At 67.7% G+C, this 20267-nt stretch overlaps 2 protein-coding genes across 3 annotated transcripts in view; both read right to left on the bottom strand.

The window, feature by feature from the left end:
• Positions 1-1996: 1996 nt before the first annotated feature.
• On the bottom strand, positions 1997-6187 carry PRKAG1 (protein kinase AMP-activated non-catalytic subunit gamma 1). Of its 2 annotated transcripts, XM_037370760.1 has the most exons (12): positions 6158-6187; positions 5985-6051; positions 4877-4980; positions 4495-4576; positions 4352-4410; positions 4181-4226; positions 3877-3931; positions 3637-3763; positions 3084-3249; positions 2892-2929; positions 2645-2791; positions 1997-2548 (listed from the first exon to the last, which is right to left on the bottom strand). In XM_037370760.1, the coding sequence occupies exons 1-12, from the start codon at positions 6161-6163 to the stop codon at positions 2450-2452; spliced, it is 996 nt and encodes a 331-aa protein (XP_037226657.1). In that variant the 5' UTR covers positions 6164-6187; the 3' UTR covers positions 1997-2449. The 2 variants fall into 2 exon arrangements, with proteins under 2 accessions (XP_037226657.1, XP_037226656.1); XM_037370759.1 differs by lacking the exon at positions 6158-6187 and having other exon boundaries at positions 4877-5004.
• A 1039-nt stretch (positions 6188-7226) lies between these two features.
• Positions 7227-20267, bottom strand: part of KMT2D (lysine methyltransferase 2D) — a 33348-nt gene continuing 20307 nt past the window's right edge. Inside the window, 29 exon segments of the mRNA XM_037370773.1 lie at positions 7227-9117; positions 9203-9311; positions 9409-9482; positions 10030-10315; positions 10398-10528; positions 11614-11700; positions 11702-11736; positions 11739-11750; positions 12525-12693; positions 12696-12799; positions 12802-12906; positions 12909-13370; positions 13373-13427; positions 13429-13535; positions 13538-13590; positions 13592-13668; positions 13671-13688; positions 14097-14236; positions 14318-14453; positions 14562-14710; positions 15433-15608; positions 15690-15771; positions 15858-16014; positions 16133-16297; positions 16385-16528; positions 16610-16825; positions 16827-17870; positions 17872-19815; positions 19912-20144. Of these exon segments, the coding sequence (XP_037226670.1) occupies positions 9025-9117; positions 9203-9311; positions 9409-9482; positions 10030-10315; positions 10398-10528; positions 11614-11700; positions 11702-11736; positions 11739-11750; positions 12525-12693; positions 12696-12799; positions 12802-12906; positions 12909-13370; positions 13373-13427; positions 13429-13535; positions 13538-13590; positions 13592-13668; positions 13671-13688; positions 14097-14236; positions 14318-14453; positions 14562-14710; positions 15433-15608; positions 15690-15771; positions 15858-16014; positions 16133-16297; positions 16385-16528; positions 16610-16825; positions 16827-17870; positions 17872-19815; positions 19912-20144 (6563 nt within the window). The 3' untranslated portion in view covers positions 7227-9024.

Below are 20267 nucleotides of genomic sequence, written 5' to 3'. Positions count from 1 at the left end.
TCCGCAGGCGCCCAGCACCCCGCTCCGGACCACCCAGCATGACCCCAAGGGGTTAAAAAGGTCCCCAACAAAACGGGGGGACCAAGGGGGGACCCCACAGTTCACCGGAGCTTCGGCGGAGCCGCCAGCCCACCCGCACGCAGCCACCGCCGCACGTGCAGCAATGGGGACCCCCGTGCCCTGCCTGGTGGCACCGCCAGTGCCCCCCACCCCCCCCCCCAAAGCCCCCTCCCCCACCCGGGGTAACCCAGGTGGCCGGGAGCTCGGCACACCGTAGGGACCCCACCAACCGTTCCGGGGGTGCGCCCCCCCCCCCCCCCCCACCCCCCCCGGGATCCCTTCCCCCCCCTGCGACAAAGCGAGCGATGCCGGCTTTGGCACCGAGCGCTGCAGCCCACGCGGGCTCGGAGCGGAGCTTAGCAACCCTCCGGCGGCGGCATGGCAACGGCACCGGCACCGGCACCAGCCCCCGGTACAGCATCAGCCCCCCCGGTGCAGCATCAGCCCCCCCCGGACCCCCCCAGCCCCACAGACGCCTGCCCCGGCTCTCCCCTCGCACGGCTGTGCCAGAGCCTGTGCCGGACCCCAGTGCTGGTGGGAGCTGGTGCTGGTGCGGGTCATCAGGCCCTCCAGTACAGGATCGGACCCCCCAGTACAGGATCGGACCCCCCAGGACCCCCCCAGTCTCACACATCTACCCCCAGCCCCATAGACACCTGCCCCAGCTCTCACCTCACACCGTTGTGCCGGACCCCAGTGCTGGTGGGAGCTGGTGGGAGCTGGTGGGAGCTGGTGGTCGTGGGGGTCACCAGCCCCCGGTACAGAATCAGCCCCCCCAGTACAGGAACAGACCCCCCAGGACCCCCCCAGCCCCACAGACGCCTGCCCCAGCTCTCACCTCGCACCGCTGTGCTGGAGCCTGTGCCGGACCCCAGTGCTGGTGGGAGCTGGTGGTGGTGGGGGTCACCAGCCCCCGGTACAGAATCAGGCCCCCCAGTACAGGATTAGACCCCCCAGGACCCCCCCAGCCTCACACATCCCCCCCAGCCCCATAGACAGCTGCCCCAGCTCTCACCTCGCACCGCTGTGCCGGACACCAGTGCTGGTGGGAGCTGAGGCGGGGGGGTGGCCACCAGCCCCTGGTACAGCATCAGCCCCCCCAGTACAGCATCAGCCCCCCCAGTACAGCATCAGCCCCCCCAGTACAGCATCAGCCCCCCCAGGACCCCCCCAGCCCTACAGACACCTGCCCCAGCTCTCACCTCGCACCGCTGTGCCGGACCCCAGTGCTGGTGGGAGCTGGGGCGGGGGGGGAGCTGGTCGTGGTGGGGGTCACCACCCCCCAGTACAGCACCAGACCGCCCAGGACCCCTCCTCCAGCCTCACCCGCCCCCCCCCCTCCAGCCCCATAGACAGCTGCCCCAGCTCTCACCTCGCACCGCTGTGCCAGAGCCTGTGCCGGACCCCAGTGCTGGTGGGAGCTGGTATGGGGGGGGGGGGGCACGTCTCAGCCTCCCCCCCCCCCCCCGCCAGGAATGTGCCATGCTCAGCACGGCTGGGCCTCACGCCTCCCCCGAGGGGCACCACCGGCAGCGAACCCAAGCGTCCACACCACCGGTGACCCCCACCAGCACCCCACGGGGACCCCAGCACCCCACCCCTCCCCCCCTCTCCAGCTTCCCCCTCTCCCCACCCTGACACCCCCCACTCACCGTGGCCGCCACCACGAGGGTCCCCGTGTCCCACCGGGTCCCCGTCCTGTCCCCAATCCCAGCTTTTTAGAAAACCCACAGGCGGAACAAACAGGGATTTAGGGTCTGGGTGAGCTCAGCAGATTCCCCCTCTCCCACAGCAGGATTGGGGGGGGGGGGGGGGCGCAAACCCCCTGTGTGGGTACCCCCCTCCCGCGGCTCCGGTGCCCCCTGAGCGCAGCGCAGCGAGGCTGGCTTTGTGCCAGGTCTGTGTTTATTTGCAGTTTTTCTCCACGCACAAAGCAGTGGGGGGTGGGGGTGGGGGGTGGGGGGCAGATGCAGGGGGGGGGGCAGCCCCAGGCCGGACGGAGCTGATCGAGGGTGATTAAAACTGAACAGAAGTGAAATCCCTCGGTGGGAGCGTGGTGGGGTGAGGGTCTGCTCTGGCCTGGAGGTGGGTGAACCTGGCCCTTGCACGCCGGTGGGGCTACCCCCAGTACTCCCAGCCCAACCAGTGTGGCTCTGGGGGCGCAGCACGTGGCGTGTGTGTGTGTGGGGGGGGTCCCCACAGGCTCTCCTCCCCCTGGGAAAGGCTGGGGCGCCGGGGGGCTGCCCCACGGCTGGAGATTATTGCTGGATGCTGCTGGTGAGTGGGGTCCCCACCCCAGGGGTCCCCCGCCAGCCCAGGGAGGGGCACGGCATGGCAGGACAGGAAGGGGGGGGGCACCGGGAGGGGCTGAATCCCACCCCCCCTTGCCTCAAGGACCCTGGGGGAGAACCAGGGCTTGCAGGATGTCCGAGAGAGAGACGATCCCCTTCACCACGTCGCTCTCATCCACCACCACCAGCCGGTGAACCTGGGGGTGGGGGGGACACAGGGAGGGGGCTGAGGCCGGTTTGGGGACCCCAGCCCCCCCTCCCTGCCCATCACCGGTGCCCCGGTGGACTGGTACCTCGGCTTCCACCAGGCGGTTGATGATGGTTTCCAACGTCTCGTGCTTGTAACACTTGAGGACGCCCTCGAAGTAGTGGGAGCGATGCTGCAGCGCCCGCGTCACCGTCACGTCCAAGTTGTTGTAGGTCTTCTCAGCTGCCAGGTTCTGGGGCAGGGAGAAGCGTTGGGGACACAAATGGGTCACACAGGACCACCCCCACCCCCCCCCAGTTCAGGTTTCCCCCCTCCTGCCCCCCAGTACTCACAATAACATCGAATTTGGAGTAGATATCCACCACCCGCCCTAGGGAGGGAAGGAAACGGCTGTGAGAGGTGCCCACGGTGCCCGTTTCCGTCCGGCTGGTCCCCTGCACACCGGAGGAAACGTGGACACCTCAGCCGGTGCTTTGGGGACAGCCAACACACGCTGTGACACCCGCGCCGGTCCCCATCCTTACCCGAATCATCGACGACCGGCAAAGCAGACACACGGTGCTGCACAAAGATGCCCAGCGCCACGTAGATGGGGGTGCTGGTCCGCACCACGGCGATGTTGCTGTAGGTGCCGATCTGCAGCTCCTCCAGCGTCTTGGCCATGAACTCGGGCTTTGGGACCTCTGCTATCTGCAGGGGACGGGGAGGGGGACAGTGCTGACGCTGGCTCGGCCTGCTGTGCCCCAGGCCCCACGGCGCTGCCGGCTCTGGTCGCCCCCGGCTTGTGGGGGGCCTGGGCCGCGGTCCTAGGAGTGAAAGCAGAGAGCGCTGGGTGCGGAGCGGGGGCCGGGGGACCCCCCCAGGCTGAGGCGGCGCGGTCAGGGGAGGCAGAGATGGGCTGCGGGGTCCATGCAGCATCCTGGGGGGGCTCCCAGCACCCAAAAATCCGCTGCGAGGCACCGAAGCTGCGCCCACCCCGGAGCTGGGGGTACGTGGCACAGCCTGGACCAGGTTTGGCTCGGGGTGGCCCCCGCCGCCGCGGTAGGGCAGGTGGGGGGCGGGGGGGGCACGACTTACAAAAAGTTTGAGGAACTTGAGGATACGTTTGTGGGTGAGGATGTAGAGCGTGTTCCCCGAGTCGGGGTCGATGACGGGCAAGCGGTGGATCTTATTCTGGATCAGGGAGGAGACGGCGTCGAAGAGGCTGCGGGGCAGAAGGGAGAGGGGGCAGTGGGGCTGGCACAGACCCCAGACTCGCACCCAAGGGTGCCGCCGCCAGCTGTGCCCCCCCCCCCCCTCCCCGCAGCAGGGGAGTACCTGGCATTGGGGGAAATGCAGACCAAGGGCTTGAAGGAGTCTTGTAGATAGACCTCTGCGGGGAGAGGAGACGCTGAGGGGACCGGCAGCGCCGCGGGGGGCAGAGGCGGGGGGCAGAGGCGGGGGGCAGAGGCGGGGGGCAGAGGCGGGGGGCAGAGGCGGGGGGCAGAGGCGGGGGGCAGAGGCGGGGGGCAGAGGCGGGGGGCAGAGGCGGGGGGCAGAGGCGGGGGGCAGAGGCGGGGGGCTGCGGCCACACCAGGCAGGGCTGGGAGAGCGGGAGGCAGCCGGCGGCCATCCCTCTCACCTCTCCACGTCTCGATTTTGTGCTCCTCCAGCTCGTAAATCTGCACCTGGGTGTAAGGAGACAAACTGGGATCAAACCCGGCATCGCTCGCTTTGTCGCGGGGGGGGGAGGGTAGAAACCGGACCCCGGGTCCCCGCGGGGACGAGCTCAGCGCAGGCGCCTGCTCCGTACCATGGGTGACTTGTAGTAGCGGTGCAGGATGTTGATGAAGTCGGTGATGGTCAGCATGCCTGGGGGGGGATGGGCAGGGTGAGCAGGGTCCCACGAGACCCCCTAGGACCCCTCCCAGACCCCTCCCCATCCCGTTTGCTCACCCACAAAGCTTTGCTTCTTACTGTCCCACAGCGGGGCAGCCCGCACGCCGTTGGTGACCAGCGCGAAAAAAGCCTTCTTCACCTGGGGGGGGGGACATGGCGGGGGTCACGGGAGGGACAGGGACCCCCCCCCAGCAGCCCATGTCCCTCCACCCCAGCACCTAAGACCTTTACAGGGTGGGGGAAGGGCCCTGAAACCATCTCCCAGCCCCAAACCTGCCCCCTGGGCCCAGTTAAAAGCCCCCAGGCTCCACCCCAGCCCCCATCCCGCGGCCCCCAGCCCCAAACCTGCCCCCTGAGCCCAGTTAAAAGCCCCCAGGCTCCAGCCCAGCCCCCATCCCGCGGCCCCCAGCCCCAAACCTGCCTCCTGGGCCCAGCCCACCTGCAGGGAAGTGTCAAAGACAACCAGTTTGGAGCTGGTGGGGATCAGGTCGTAGCAGCGGTGGGATTTCATGAAGATGGTGTAGGCACCACGGTGGGGCTCCCCTGGGGATGGGCAGCGTGAGGAGCCTGCCAGCAGCGAGGAGACACCCCAAACCCCAGGAACACCCCAAACCCAGGCTCTAGGACACTCTAAACCTGGGTTCTAAGACATGCTAAACCCCAGGAACCCCCCAAACTCGGCTCTAGGGCACCCCAAACCCTGGGATCTCCCAGACCTGGGCTCTAGGATGTGGCAAACCCCAGGACACCCTAAACCCTTGGAACCCCCAAACCTGGCTCTAGGACACCCCAAACCCTGGGAACCCCCAAACCCGGCTCTAGGACACCCCAAACCCTGCAAACCCCATAACCCAGCTCTAGGACATGGCAAAGCCCAGGACACCCCAAACCCTGGGAACTCCCAAACACAGCTCTAGGACGTGGCAAGCCCCAGGACACCCCAAAACCCAAGAACCCCCAAACCCAGGGCTCTAGGACACCCCAAACCCTGGGAACCCCATAACCCGGCTCTAGGACACAGCAAACCCCAAGACACCCCAAACCCCAGGACACCCCAAACCCTGGCTCTAGGACGCCCCAAATCCCAGGACACCCCAAACCCTGGCTCTAGGACATGCCACACCCCAGGACACCCCAAACCCTGGCTCTAGGACATGCCACACCCCAGGACACCCCAAACCCTGGCTCTAGGACGCCCCAAATCCCAGGACACCCCAAACCCTGGCTCTAGGACGCCCCAAATCCCAGGACACACCAAACCCTGGCTCTAGGACGTGCCACACCCCAGGACACCGCAAACTTGGGCTCTAGGAGCCTCTGCACCCCGGGACACCCCACCCCAGGGCTCCGGGTCCCCCCCAAATTCTGTGTTCCCCCCCCACCTCAGGACACCTCAAACCACAGGACACTCCAAACTCCCGGGACCTCAGGACTCCCCTAAAGCCGGGGACACCCCAGGCTCCAGGCCAGGGACCCCCAAGCGCCCCAAACCTAAGCAGCACCCCCCGGGCCAGGACCCCCCGCACCACGGGACCCCCCGGTATCACCTTCCAGCCCCGGGGGGCTCAGCTCCGCCGGACTCTCTGCGGCCGGGCCGGGGCCGGGGCCGGGATCCTGCGGGCAGACACGGGTCGGACCGGGCCGGGCCAGGCCGCGACCCCTGTGTACCCCCCGGCCCGGCCCCATCCCCCCCCCCGGCCCGGCCCCATCCCCCCCCCACCTCCATAGCGCCCGCTCCGTCCCGCCGCTGCCGCCACTCCCCCCCCACTTCCGCCCGGCGCCTGACATCACTTCCGCCCGGCGCCCGGCACTTCCGCCAGCACCTCCCACGTGACCGGAAGCGCCGCGCCCACGTGATTCATGACCGCAGGGCGACCTTTCCCCTCCCGCCAGGTCATGGGGCTGGGGGGAGGGTGGGAGACACGACCCAGGACCACGATACGGAGAAGCGCGACGTGGGAGCCACGATATGGAGCCACGACAGGGGGAACTGCGACATAGGGGCCGTGACATAGGACCACGATAGGGGGAACCACGACATGAGACTAGAACCGAGATAGGCCCACAATAGGGGGAACTATGACTGGGGCTCGGGGGGGGGGGGGGGGGGCGGGGCGGCGGGGGCACGACAGGGGGAACTACGACTGGGGGGGTAGCACGATAGGGGGGAGCTACGACTGGGGGGGGTGGAAGGGCCCACGATAGGGCCCACGACATGAGACTCGGACAAGGAGAACCACATGGGGCACCACGACATGGGGTCCCCAGGGTGCAGGACCCCCCCCCCCATCCCAAGGGCCCCTGGGGGAGGGTCCCCAGCTCGGGGCGGGGGGGACAACGGGGACGACACCCCCCACTGGGGACCCCAACCCAGGGCCACCCAAGCCCCTTGCAGGGAGCAGGGTGGGGGGGACAGGCCCGGGGTGCCCTGAGGGGTCCCTGGGGGGGAGTGGGGTGTGTGTGTGGGTGCCCTGGGGAGGGGGGGGGGGGTCCCACCCGTAGCCCCCCGGCCCACGCAGGGAGGCAGGCGGCCCGGCTTCTCACGCGCTTTATTTTTAAAATAACATCCAGTGGTTTCGGTATTGGTAAAAACGGGATTTCTACACGCCCCGGCTATGTACAGCTCTGAAAGTTAAATTTCTCGTATATTTTCTGTTAAAACTTTCTCATCCCCCGACCCCCACACTCTCACTTTTTTTGTCTTTTTTTTTTTTTTTGTGTGTTTTTTTCTCCTTTTTTTTTTTTTTTGTCGTCGTTGGGGTTTTTTTTTTTCTCCTTTTCCTTCTCCATTTTTTTTTTTTAATTTTTTTTTTAACCTTAAAAACTTTTTTTTTTTTTTTTTTTTTTTTTTGCAGCTTTGACGAGTTGCGGAAGCAGCTTTAAAGATCGCCCCGGCACCCCTCCCCCCGCACCATCCCCCCCCCCCCCCCCCAACACTGGGGGAGGAAAGGGGGGCTGGGGGGGGGGGAAGCACCGACCCCCATCAACCCCCTATTACCACCCCAAGGGGGGCCAGACCCCCGCCCCCCCCAAACAGGGGGGGTCCCCCCTGCGCCGTGCGTTTGTGCGTTAAGAGATCCCGGTCCTCCCCCAAAGTTGGGGGGCAGGCAGTGGGCCTGAGGGGGGGGTGGGGGGTGGGGTGGGGGGAGGGGGGGGGGGGGGGTCGCAGGAGGCGGGGGGGGGGGCCCTGATGTGTAATGCCCACTCGCTGCTTCACTCTCCGAGGCCACCCCTGCCTGGCAGGGGGTTCCAGAATCCACCGCCCCCCTCCCCCCCCCCCAATTCCTCAGAGATTGGGTTTCAAAATGCCGCGGCCCCCCCCTTGCTCCTGCATCCCAAATCTCAGCCCAGCAGAGCACAAAGAGCCCCCCCCCCATCCCCATCTAGTATATACAATATAAGGTATAAATAGATAAATAACCTTCCCCCCCCGCCCCGTGCCAACGGTGGCCGCCGGCAGCCCCAGCTGGGGGGGGGGCTACCTGCGAGTAGGGGAGGGGGGGAGCCCCCACCCGGCCCCCCAAGCCTCCCCCAGTACTGGGGGAGCAGGGCTGGCCCCCCCCCCATCCCCACCTCACACCTTGGCACGTTGCACGGCTGGGACCTCCTGGGGCTGGGGGGTGTCGGGGGGGATGAGGACAGGGGTCCCCCCAGTGTGTGTGTGGGGGGGACACACCCCGAGGGGCTTTTCTGCAGCCACATCTAGAGGAAGGGGGTTGGGGGGGGGGGGAGGGGCAGCTGCATCCTCTGGAGCCCAAGGTGGGGGCAAGACACTCTTTTACCCCCCTGGGGGTGGGAGGTTGTGCCTGGATGGGTGGTGGGGGGGCTCACATTTCAAAATAATATTGCCAAAAAAAAAAAAAAAAAGAAAAAAAATAAAATAAAAAAAAGAAAATAAAAGAAAATCTAACACTTAAAATGAGGTAGGTTTGGGTGCAGAAGCTCCTTGTGTCTGTCGGGGGGGGGCCCTCGCTGCAGGCTCCGGGGGTCTCGTCCACACGCACAAACAAAAAGAGATCAAAAAGGAACCGAGCGAGCTCTGCCCGCGAGGGAGCAGAGCCCGGATTGTCGAGCTCAAGGAGTCTGTGTTACCTTGGTAATTAGCGAGCAAATATTATTAGTTTCTAGAAAAAAAAAAAAAAAAAAAAAAAAAGGAAAAAAACAAAAAAAGGAAAAAAACAAACAAACAAAAAAAAATTATTAAAGAAGAGATCCAAAAGCCGGCTCTCCGAACTCGCTCCGGCTCCGCTTGGGACCGCTCTGCTCCCCCGTGGCTCCCCCACCGAGGGAGGTGGGCGGTGGGTGGCCGGGGAAGGGGGGAGGGGTCTCGCTGGGGGTCCCCCCCCCTCCGCTTTCCTCGCAGGACGAAGCAAAGAAAACCCTGAGTTGTCCGTCCGTCCGTCTGTCCCGCTCGGGCACGGCCGGCAGCCTCCGTGCCCCGCTCGCCATCCCAGCCGCCCTGGCACCTCCGGCGCTTGGCGAAGGTCTCCGAGGGTTGGGGGGGGGAAGGGGGGGGGAGGGGGGATCGTGGCCCCAACCCCCAGCCCCTTTTTTTTTTTTTTTTTTTTGCCCCCCCCCTCCCCCAAGTTAGTTCATCCACTTTCGGCAGTTCCAGGCTCCACAGTGGCAGGGGATCTTGTGCTGATCGTCCTCGAAGTCGAACTGGTAATCGTAGGTGAGCTGGGGGGGGGGGGAGGCAGGTGTCACCCAGGGTGTGGGATGGAGCCCAGCCCCCCCCCCCCCAGCCCCCTCCCCCATGCCTGACCTCCTCCCCCTTGGGGATGCGCCGGCTGGAGATGATGATGATCTTGTCCTCCTTGTCGAAGGTCACGACTTCAGCCACGCAGTTCGGGGCGCACGAGTGGTTGATGTACCTGTGGGGGGGGGGCGGGGGGTCAGCACCCACGGGCAGTGGCTGCTCCCTCCGGGGGGAAGGTGTCCCCCCCACCCCAAAGTCACCCCCCTGCTCACCTGGCCGGGCCCCCCGTCAGCGTGGCGTCAATGACGTGCTCGTTGTTGATGCGGAACATGTAGATGCCGCGGTTCTTGTGGGGGGAGTGGGGGTGGAGGAGAAGAGGGTGTCAGTGCTGCCACCGAGGCCCCCACATCCCTCCAGAGCCCCCCAAGATCCTGCCAGAGCCCCCCAGCACCACCAAGATCCCACTAGAGCACCACCAGAACCCCCAAGATCCCACCAGAACCTCCAAGATCCTGCCAGAGCCCCCCACATTCCACCAGAGCCCTCAAGATCCCACCAGATACCCCCCAGCATCCCTCCAGAGCCCCCCCCCCGGCACCCCCAAGATCCCACCAGAGCCCCCCAGCATCCTGCCAGAGCCCCCCAGCATCCCCAAGATCCCACCAGAGCCCCCCAACATCCCCAAGATCCTGACAAAGCTCTGCCAGAACCTCCAAGATCCTGCCAGATCCTGCCAGAGCCCCCCAGCACCCCCAAGATCCCGCCAGAGCCCCCAAGATCCCACCAGAGCATCACTAGCACCCTGCCAGAGCCCCCCAGGACCCCACCAGAGCCCCCCCAGGACCCCACCAGAGCCCCCCCAGGACCCCACCAGAGCCCCCCCAGCGCCCTACCTGCTCCTCATAGATCTTCTCCCGCCGGTTGGCCACCTCGTTGCGGATGATGGTGCCGATGTACTCAATGACCATGGTGTGCTTCTCGATGTCCTTGGCCGCGTAGAGCCCCAGCCCCTGGATGCGGGAACGCGCCAGGTAGACGTTGTTTTTCCACTCGGTTTTCAGGCGCCGGTACTGGGAGGACTTGGAGTGCACGAACTGTTTGCTGTAGGGCGTGTTGGTCTCGCCGGTGAACGTGCTCTGGTACGCCTTGGACATGCTTGTGCTGTTCAGGGTGTGTGGCCTGGAGAGGAAAAGTGAGAAAAGAACTCGGAGCTCAGGGATCCCCAAGGATCTCGGCTCTCCCGGTGGATCCCATTTCTTACCGCTTGTAGTGGGTGAGGATCTTGGGCTCGGAGCGGGCGCAGCCGGTGGGGTTGATCATCAGCGGCAGCTCCATCAGGGGGTGGCGGCCGTAGCGGAACAGGTAGTTCTGGCAGCTCTCGACGCCGGGCAGCTGCCGAGGAGGGAGCGGAGGGGCCGTGGGTCGAGCGGCAGCACCGCAGCACCCCCGGCCCCACCAGCACGGCCACTGGTCCCTTCCTCAGTGGGGGTGACCCCCAATTCATAGGAGAGACCCCCGGCTTCACCGCTGCACCCCCAGCCCCACCAGCACGGCCACTGGTCCCCGTCTCAATGGGGGTGACCCCCAGAACAGAGAAGAGACCCCTGGCCCCACCAGCACGGCCACTGGTCCCTTCCTCAGTGGGGGTGACGCCCAATTCATAGGAGAGACCCCCGGCTTCACTGCTGCACCCCCAGCCCCACCAGCACGGCCACTGGTCCCTTCCTCAGTGGGGGTGACGCCCAATTCATAGGAGAGACCCCCGGCTTCACTGCTGCACCCCCAGCCCCACCAGCACGGCCACTGGTCCCCGTCTCAACGGGGGTGACCCCCGGTGCAGAGGAGAGACCCCCAGTCCCACCAGCACGGCCATGGGTCCCTGTCTCAACGGGGGTGACCCCTGGCCCCACCAGCACGGCCACTGGTCCCTTCCTCAGTGGGGGTGACCCCCAATTCATAGGAGAGACCCCCGGCTTCACTGCTGCACCCCCGGCCCCACCAGCACGGCCACTGGTCCCCGTCTCAATGGGGGTGACCCCCGGTGCAGAGGAGAGACCCCCAGCCCCACCAGCACAGCCACTGGTCCCTGTCTCAATGGGGGTGACCCCCAGAACGGAGAAGAGACCCCTGGCCCCACCAGCACGGCCACTGGTCCCTTCCTCAGTGGGGGTGACGCCCAATTCATAGGAGAGACCCCCGGCTTCACCGCTGCACCCCCAGCCCCACCAGCACGGCCACTGGTCCCCGTCTCAACGGGGGTGACCCCCGGTGCAGAGGAGAGGAGAGACCCCCAGCCCCACCAGCACAGCCACTGGTCCCCGTCTCAATGGGGGTGACCCCTGGCCCCACCAGCACGGCCACTGGTCCCTGTCTCAACGGGGGTGACCCCTGGCCCCACCAGCACGGCCACTGGTCCCTGTCTCAAGGGGGGTGACCCCCGGTGCAGAGGAGAGACCCCCGGTTTCCCCGGCACCTACCGACTCGGCGATGCGCAGCACCGCGTGCACCGTGAGGCCGAAGAGCTCCTCGCCCTTCAGGTACTCGGGGAAGAGCCGCAGCATGTACGGCTTCCTTCCTCATCATCGCCACCGGCTCGATGATCGGTTCCAGACGGCTGCCGACGGGAGGGAGCGTTGGAGCCGGGGGTCTGCCACAAGCTACCAAGCCACCCCCCGTGGTGCGGACCCCCGGGTTGAGCCACTCCAGCACCCTCCCACCACCCTGTCCTCCCCATCCCAGCGTGGCTCAGCCTCCAGTGGGACGGGACGGGACGGAGGGGGGAAGACGGGACGGGACGGAGGGGGGAAGACGGGACGGGACGGAGGGGGGAAGACGGGACGGGACGGAGGGGGGAAGACGGGACGGGACGGAGGGGGGGAAGACGGGACGGGACGGAGGGGGGAAGACGGGACGGGACGGAGGGGGAAGACGGGACGGGACGGAGGGGGGAAGACGGGACGGGACGGAGGGGGAAGACGGGACGGGACGGAGGGGGAAGACGGGACGGGACGGAGGGGGGAAGACGGGACGGGACGGAGGGGGGAAGACGGGACGGGACGGAGGGGGGAAGACGGGACGGGACGGAGGGGGAAGACGGGACGGGACGGAGGGGGGAAGACGGGACGGGACGGAGGGGGGGAAGACGGGACGGGAAGGAGGGGGGAAGACGGGCGGGCGGGAGGGGGGAAGACGGGCCGGGACGGAGGGGGGAAGACGGGACGGGACGGAGGGGGGAAGACGGGACAGAGGAAAACGATGGGGGCTGGAGGAAGATGGGACGGAGACCAATGGGAACCGGACAGGGGCCGGAGGAGGGAAGACAACGGGGGATGGAGGAAGGACGGGCCGGGGGCCAGAAGCTGACAGCGTTCCGGTGCTGCGCCTTTACCTTGCGGCGAGGAGTCTGAGAAGACCAGATCCTCCAGGCCCTGCTCGATAACTTGCACCACGAACTCGGGGCGCCCGTTGTTCTCGCAGATGGTGCAGCGGTAGCAGCAGCGGCGGTTGTTGGTCCGCAGGCTCCAGTAGATGCGCGTGGCCTCGTAGCCCACGGGGTATTAGGCGCCGTGACGCTGTGGAAATCGGCCATCTGGTGGGGCAGGAGCTGCCCGATGGCGTGGAAAACCAAACCCCCCCCGCGGAACATGTGAAGCCGTTCCCCCGTTGGATGATGCTGGCGATTTGCTTCACTCGTCCCGTTCAGATGTAGACGCGGCGGAAAACGGTGAAGCTGCTCAGCTCCTGCTCGCAGGGGCCCTTCAGCTTGTGCAGGGGCACAGCATGGTCTTGTCCTTGAAGAACATGCACTTGGCGCGGATGGCGCAGGCGAAGTGGTAGACGCTGGGGCAGCGGATGCGGTTGCAGCTGTTGGTGGCCCCGGTTTTCTGGCACAGGGAGCACTTGGTGAGCAAACCGCGGTGCAGGGCCACCTCCACGTTGATCAGGGCCCCCCCCTGCGTCTCGTAAACCTCCGTAGACCACAGGGCGCAGTTCAGGTGGACCCAAAGGTCAAGGTCAAGGTTGAGCAAGCGAGCCGGCCCGTCCGTAGCCCCGTCGCCTTCCTCGTGGCAGAAGCAGCACTTGCGCAGGTCCCGCGGCACCTTTTCGGGGCGCAGGGTGGTGCCCAGCTTATCGATGAACTCCGCAATCTCCTTGTCGCCGTCCCGCTGGCCCCCCTTTCTGGATGGTGAGAGGAAGCGCAGCCGTTTCCACCGCACCCCCTTCCACTTCTTCAGCGGGGCCGCGCTTCATCCCCGTCCTCTGGCGGCCGCGAGCGTGGCTGAAACGGGGCGGCGAGGGGGGGGCTGCGGCCCCTTCTCCTGGGGGGCTGGGGAGGCGGGGGGCGGCAGGGGGGAGGGGGGGGCTGGGGCTGCCTCGTGGGCCGCCTCGGGATCGGGACCCTGGCGGTCTCGGCGGGGCTGGATGGGGAGGGGACAGAGGGGGACAGGGGGGGGAGGGCTCCGGGGCATGACGGAGAGCTGCCGCACGTCCAGGTTGGAGACGTTGTTGACGTAGCAGTGGTGCAGGGTCTTTCCTCAGGGGCAGGGCTCTCCTGCGGCACGGGAGGGGGGCACGGGTGAGAGCATCCCAGGGATGCAGACCCCCGACCTCCCCTGTGCGTCATGGCGAAGGTCCTTAAATCTGCAGGGACACCCAGAGCGCCCCACGCGACTCCCAACCCTGCAAGGACCCTCCTCGACACCTTCCACGCGGTCCCGGGGGACCGAGCACCTCCCCACGGGGGGGGACCTGGCCCCGGGGGGGGGGAACTGGCCCCGCAGGACCCCCCCCTGCAATCATGGGGGGACCTACAGGGACCACCAAGCACCTCTCTGTATGGTCCAGCTTGGTCCCAAAGGGGTCCCTCCTGCATCCCCCCACAGCCCCAGCCTTACGGGTACCCCGCCCCCCCCTCTCTCCTGGGGTCACGGCCCCGGTGGGACCCCCGCCCCCCGCTGACCTGTCTGAGCAGCGTCAGGAGGTCCAGCTCGCCCTTGAGGCTGTACCCCGGCAGCACCGCGTCAAACTGCTTCAACCACTCGGAGCTGCTGTCCGGCACCTTCCCGGCCAGCGCCGCCTTCTCCTTGCCACCGAGCATCCCTGAGGAGGTGACACAGCCCGTCACGGGGTGCCCGGCTTGGGGACACCAGGGGAGCCTGCGGGGACAGGGTAGATGCTCACCAGCCATCTCGGTCTCCATCTTCTTGGCTTCGACCACGGCCGCTCGCATGGGGCCGTCGGGGAACAGCACCTCGTAGGAGCTGGGGATCTTCACGCTCAGCAGCTCGGCCATGGCCACCATCACCCCGTTAAGGTTCTGGGAGAAAAGAAGATGGGATGAAGCCAAGGTCCTGGATGCCACCACGAAGGGTCACTGCCAGGACCCCAGGGGTCTTGCCTCCCCCTCCCCATCCCCCTCGCTCACCTTGGCAGCTGCTGCGGACACGGTCAGCATGACGGACACCTCGCTGCTCTTGCTCTTCTCCCACGGGGCGCCCGGGCCCGCTGCCCCCACCTTCCCGGGGGGAGCCCCGAAGGGCTCCGTGGCCTCGTAGGGCTTCGTGTCGGGGAACACTGGCGTGGGGAGGGGGGGGGGGGGGTCAGAGCCACACAGATCCAGCTGCACCAACAGCCCCCCACGAGCCCACCCAGCCGCCCCGGACCCCCTGCAGAAACGCGGCTGGGAACCCATCACCTCGCGTGGGACAGGGAGTGGGATGCGGGGGTGGGGACAGGAGCACCCAGCACCAACAGGAGACCCTCGGGAAGCGGCTGGGAGACCCTCGGGAACAGCCCAACCCCAACACACAACACCAAGCTCTAAGCTCTGCTGCCGAGATACAGGGCACCCCAGAGACCCCCTCCCCCACCCCATCACACCCCTACCAGCCCACCCACCCCCTCCCCCGCCCCATCACACCCTACCAGCCACCCACCCCCTCCCCCGCCCCATCACACCCCTACCAGCCCACCCACCCCCTCCCCCGCCCCATCACACCCCTACCAGCCCACCCACCCCCTCCCCATCACACCCCTACCAGCCCACCCATCCAGAGACCCCCTCCCCTGTCCCATCATACCCCTACCAGTCCGCCGGTCCAAAGACCCCCTTCCTCCCCAATTTACGTGCCCTGCAGACCCCCTCCCTGCCCCGCCTTACCCCTGCCTGGTCTGTACCCCCCATCGACCTCCTCCTGCCTGATCCATACACCCCACTGACCCCATCCTGCTTGGTCCCCAAGCCCCCTCCTGCCCTGCCTTGTCCACCTGCCCCCACCCCCCCCAGCCCAGCCCACCTGGGATACTGGCCCGGGGGATGATGGGGATGATGGGGGACAACACGCGCTCTTCCAGCTCTGGCTTGGCCTCGCTGAGCAGGGGGAAGCGGAGCAGCTCCTCGCCCAGCACGCTCTCCGGGGACGAGGCAGGGACGATGCTGTCGGGGGAATCGCTCTCGTCGTCGCTCTCCATCCTGCGGGGAAGGTGGTGTCACGGGCTGCAGGGGCTAGTGGCACCCGTGGTGGGGTTGCTGTCACCCATCCGGGGGGGTCACCTGACATCCTCGGTCTGGTTGTGCGGGGGGGTGGGTAGTGCTGCCAGCAGGTCCAGGCTCTTCACCTCCACGGCCGGCGTGTCTGCGTGGGGAAGGGACGGGTGTCATAGCGGGGGTGACAAGTGGTGGCAGGGACTCCTGTGCCACCCCTGCGCCAGCCACGCTCACCTTTCTGGCCGTGGGGCTCGCGGGCCGGCTCGGCATCCTTCGGCTGCTCGCCCAGCTCCTCGGGGGCCGTGACGCCATTCACCATCTTCTGCTGCACGGAGGGGGGTGGCGTGGGGGGCAGCGAGGAGGGCGGCGTGGGTGGGTTGCTGAGGTTGTTCTGGGCAGGGGGCGGGGGGGGAAGACAGCGGGGTGAACAGGGCGGGGTTGGGTCTGGGACCCCTGGAGGAGGGGGGGGGGATGAGGTGGGAACGACACCCACCCCCCCCCCCCGGTACCTTGGTGAGTAGCTGGGAGTAATAGTCGGGCACGCTGTCGAGCACGGCGCTGCCGAAGGCGCCCCGCAGCTGGCTCTTCCCGTTGATGGGGCTGCTCCCGAAGGGCGCGAAGAGGCTGAAGTTGGCCGTGATGGTCGGCTCCGTCAGCGGCAGCAACGACAGCTCCTAGGAGCAAAGCAATGAGGAGGGGCTGGGGAGGAGGAGGAGGGGGGGTGGGGGGGCAAACCCCAGCCCCCCGGCCCGTAGCCGTACCTGTTTGAGCTGCTTCATCAGCGCTTCGCCAGGACGCAGCCCCTCGTCCTTCCGCAGCTTCTTACGGGAGGCCGGCACCCGCTCGTTGCCCTTCTGCACCCGCTTGGGCTTGGTGGCCACCGGCTTCCTGGCGATGGAGGGGTCCTGGGGAGGGAAAGGGGAGTGGGAGCCATGCCGAGCGCAGCCCCACGGCCCCTCCAGCCCAGCCCGCAGCACCCCGCTCACCTCCCGGCTCAGCAGCACCGGTTGCGGCCGCGGCTCCAGCCCGGCACCCCGGTTCTCCGTGTGCCCGTTGAGTTCACCCGGGCTCTGCGCCGAGAGCTGCACGTTCTTGGCCCGCAGCAGCTTCTGCAGCAGCAGGTGCCCGGCCTCGGAGCGGCCACCCGATGCCACCAAACTGGTGCTTTGACCGGTCCCGGGGTCCCCATTTGCTTCTGGTTTTTGCCCCCTCGTCTCCATCCAGTTCACACTGCGCCGCCGCCGCTGCCGTCGCCTCCTCCTTCGGCTCCTGCTTCACCAACACCTGGGGGGGGTCGCTGGACGTGGGGGCCCCCTCCGGCACAGCGCCATTGACGTGGGTCTCACTGGGCTCAGCGGGGTCTGCACCGGGTGCCTCGGCGTCCCAGGGGTTGTGTGCCGGGTCGGGGAGGGTCCCGCTCGCCGTGGGTGCCAGCCCCGGCTCCGTGGGCGCCGCGGGGCTGGGGGCTGAGGTTGGGACCCCCGGTGACGTCTTCTTTGGCTCTTGGGGGCTCTGCTCGGGGCTGGCCAGCTGCTGGGGCGCGCAGCCCAGGGGCGAGGGGGCTGGTGGCGTGGGGAGCCGGACGAGGCCGGGCTGGGGGCCACGGGCAGCCAGGGCTGCCTGCACCAGCTCGGCCAGGGGCTGCTGCTGGGGGGGCTGCCCCGAGAGCCCCCGGCCCTGCTCGGTGGCAAAGCCGCTCTGCGCTTCTGCCGGCGTGCCCGGCCGCGGCTGGAAGAGGGGCCCGAGCGGGCGAGGGGGCTGGCGGGCAGCGGGGGCCGGGGAGCCGTAGTCCGGGGCCTGCCCGGGGTAGGGGCCGGGGGGCCGGAGCCCCTGGTTCTGCTGCAGGAGGCTCTGCTGGTGCCGCTGCACCAGGAGGGCCTGGAGCTGCTGCTGCTGCTGTGGCGTCAGGTGCCGCAGCTGCGGGTTCTTGGCCAGGACCCCCTGGAGCTGTGCCCGGATTTGGCCCATCACCGGCCCCGGCACGAGGCCGGTGGGGAGCGTGGCCATGGCCGGCGACGGCCCCCCCGGCCCCGCTTTGTGCTGCCCAGGGCTCTGGAGCCGGGGGGGCTGCGGCTGGCCCTGCAGCGAGCCCGGTGGCCCCTTGCCCGGGTCCGGTGCCCGCGGTGCCGGTGGCACCGCCATGCCCTGCGCCTGGCCCGTCCCGCAGCCCAGCGGTGGCTCCGCCACCCCGTCCCCGTCCCCGTGCTGCTGGGCCAGCTCAGGGTGGGCAGCCCCGGGGCTGGGCAGCGGGGGGGGCGAGCAGGGGGCCCGGCTGCACCGGGGGGGCCCGCAGCGCCGGTTGCGAGCCCAGGCCGCCGGGCTGCGGGGAGGCCAAGAGGAGCTGCTGGCCCTGCCCCAGCTCAGCCTGGTGCTTTGGGGCTGGGGGCTCCGGGCCAGCCAGCCCCGAGGGGTTGAGGGCTCCCTGCTGCTCCTGGGGACCCCCGTGCAGCTGCCCCCCGCTCTCGCTGCCCTCGGCGGGCAGGGCGCTGCCGTCCACCCCTCCGGGCTGGTCCTTGGCAGCCAGGACCGCCGGGGCCGGCTGCATTCCCTGACTCAGGTGCAGCACAGAGGGGGCCTGGCCCACCGCCCCGTGCTGCGGAAAGTGCTGGATCGAGGGCTGCCCCTGGCCCAGCCCCAGGAGGCCCGGCTGGGCGGCCGCCGAGTTCTGCTGCTGCTGCTGTTGCTGTTGCTGCTGCGGGGCCAGCAGTGCCCGCGACTGTCCCAGCTGCTGGGACAGCACGAGCCGGTGGCTGAGCATCCCCGGAGTCTGCGGCGCCAGCTGGGGCGAGCCCAGCACCCGCTGCTGGTGGGGGGCCAGGAGGACCTGCCGCTGGGGCTGGGGGTGCCCCAACACCCCCTGGTGCTGCAGCCCCGACGCCTGCGTGTAGCCTGGCTGCTGCTGCGGCGAGAGCTGCTGCACCAACAGGCTCTGCTGGCTGCCCAGCAGCCCCGGTTGCTTCGGCACCATGGGCTGCCCCACCGTGCCCGGCTGCGGGGCCGGCGCCGGCTGCTGCTGCTGCTGCCCCAGTAGCCCAGGTTGCCCCACCATGGCTGCCGGCTGCATCGAGCCTTGGCCCAGCACGGCGGGCTGCTGCAGCGCCGGTTGCGGCATGACGCCGGGCTGCTGCATGGCGACTTGTCCCAAGACACCCGGCTGTTGCATGGCAGCTTGTCCCATCACGCCCGGCTGTTGCATCGCTGTCTGGGCCATCACACCCGGCTGTTGCATCGAAGTTTGTCCCATGACACCCGGCTGTTGCATCGACGGCTGTGCCATGATGCCCTGCGGCTGCATCGAGCTCTGGCCCATGACACCCGGTTGCTGCATCGCTGCCTGCCCCATGATGCCCTGCTGCTGCATGGACGCCTGTCCCATCACTCCCTGTTGCTGCATGGACGCTTGTCCCATCACTCCCTGTTGCTGCATGGACGCTTGTCCCATCACTCCCTGTTGCTGCATGGACGCTTGTCCCATCACTCCCTGTTGCTGCATGGACGCTTGTCCCATCACTCCCTGTTGCTGCATGGACGCCTGTCCCATCACTCCCTGTTGCTGCATGGACGCCTGTCCCATCACACCTGGCTGCTGCATGGCCGCCTGTCCCATCGCTCCCTGTTGCTGCATGGACACTTGTCCCATCACTCCCTGTTGCTGCATGGCCGCCTGTCCCATCGCTCCCTGTTGCTGCATGGCTGCCTGTCCCATCGCTCCCTGTTGCTGCTGCTGCTGCAGCGACACTTGTCCCAGCATATTCTGTTGCTGCAGTTTCTGGGCCAGCTGCATCCTCTGGAGCTGCCTCTCCTGCAGCAGGCGGCTGTCGGTGGCCAACCCGCGGAGCGCGGGGTTGCCGGCGAAGAAGGCGTTGGAGGTGCCAGGCACCGGCGCGTTGCCCACGGCTTGCTGGCCCATGAAGGGCAGACCTTGCTGCACGCCCATGGACATGCCCCCCTGGGGCAAGCGCAGCCCCCCGGGCTGCCCCGGCTGCTGGCCGAGGCCCTGAGCCCCCACCACGGCCCCCGCCGGCTGCTGGACTCCGTGTGCCGACAGCAGCTGCCCAGGGAGCTTGGACATGAGACGGGGGCTCTGCGAGGGGCTGAGGGCCATGACGGCAGAGGCCTGATGCTGGTGCTGCTGCTGCTTGTTGCGGTACTCAGCCATGAGGTTGGTGTGCTCCTTCTGCTGCTTCCTCACCTGCCGGGGATGGAGATGGGGGTCAGCACCGCGGGGCGGCACAGCATTAGTGCCGGGGACGGGGCACCCACCCGGGGGGTAAAAGGTCCTCCCTACCTGGTCCAGCTGCTTCTGGATTTTGCTCTGCTGTTCCGTCACCAGCTTCAGTTTCTCGGCGTCAGCCTCGGGGAACTCGCGGCCGGCTTTCTTGGCGGTGCGCTGCTTGGCGCAGAGGGCTTTGCGCGATTTGCGGTGCGCCCCGATCTGCTCCTCCAGCACCTTCAGCTGCATCTGCAGGAGCTGCTGCGTGTGGAAGAGCCACTCCTCGTACTGCCGCTGATCGGCTTCGTCTGCAGGGAAAGGGCTCGGATCAGCAGGGATCCTGCTCCGGAGTCAGCCTGGCCACGGTCCTGCTCAGCCCAGCCCGCCTGGGCAGGATGAGACCCGGCCAGCAACACCCCAGCCCCCCCCCC

The sequence above is a fragment of the Falco rusticolus genome, chromosome 19 (genome assembly GCF_015220075.1).
Source record: "Falco rusticolus isolate bFalRus1 chromosome 19, bFalRus1.pri, whole genome shotgun sequence".
Classification (NCBI taxonomy): domain Eukaryota; kingdom Metazoa; phylum Chordata; class Aves; order Falconiformes; family Falconidae; genus Falco; species Falco rusticolus.
The sequence above is the reverse complement of the archived record's forward strand: the minus strand, read 5'-3'. Positions and strand labels throughout refer to the sequence as shown.

What these genes read in the sequence shown, in the direction of transcription:
- PRKAG1 (XM_037370760.1), bottom strand. An exon ending in GCTACTACAAGTCACCCATG is followed by an intron (nt 4,227 to 4,351) that starts GTACGGAGCAGG and finishes CCTTACACCCAG; the next exon opens with GTGCAGATTTACGAGCTGGA. An exon ending in CAAAATCGAGACGTGGAGAG is followed by an intron (nt 3,932 to 4,180) that starts GTGAGAGGGATG and finishes CTCTCCCCGCAG; the next exon opens with AGGTCTATCTACAAGACTCC.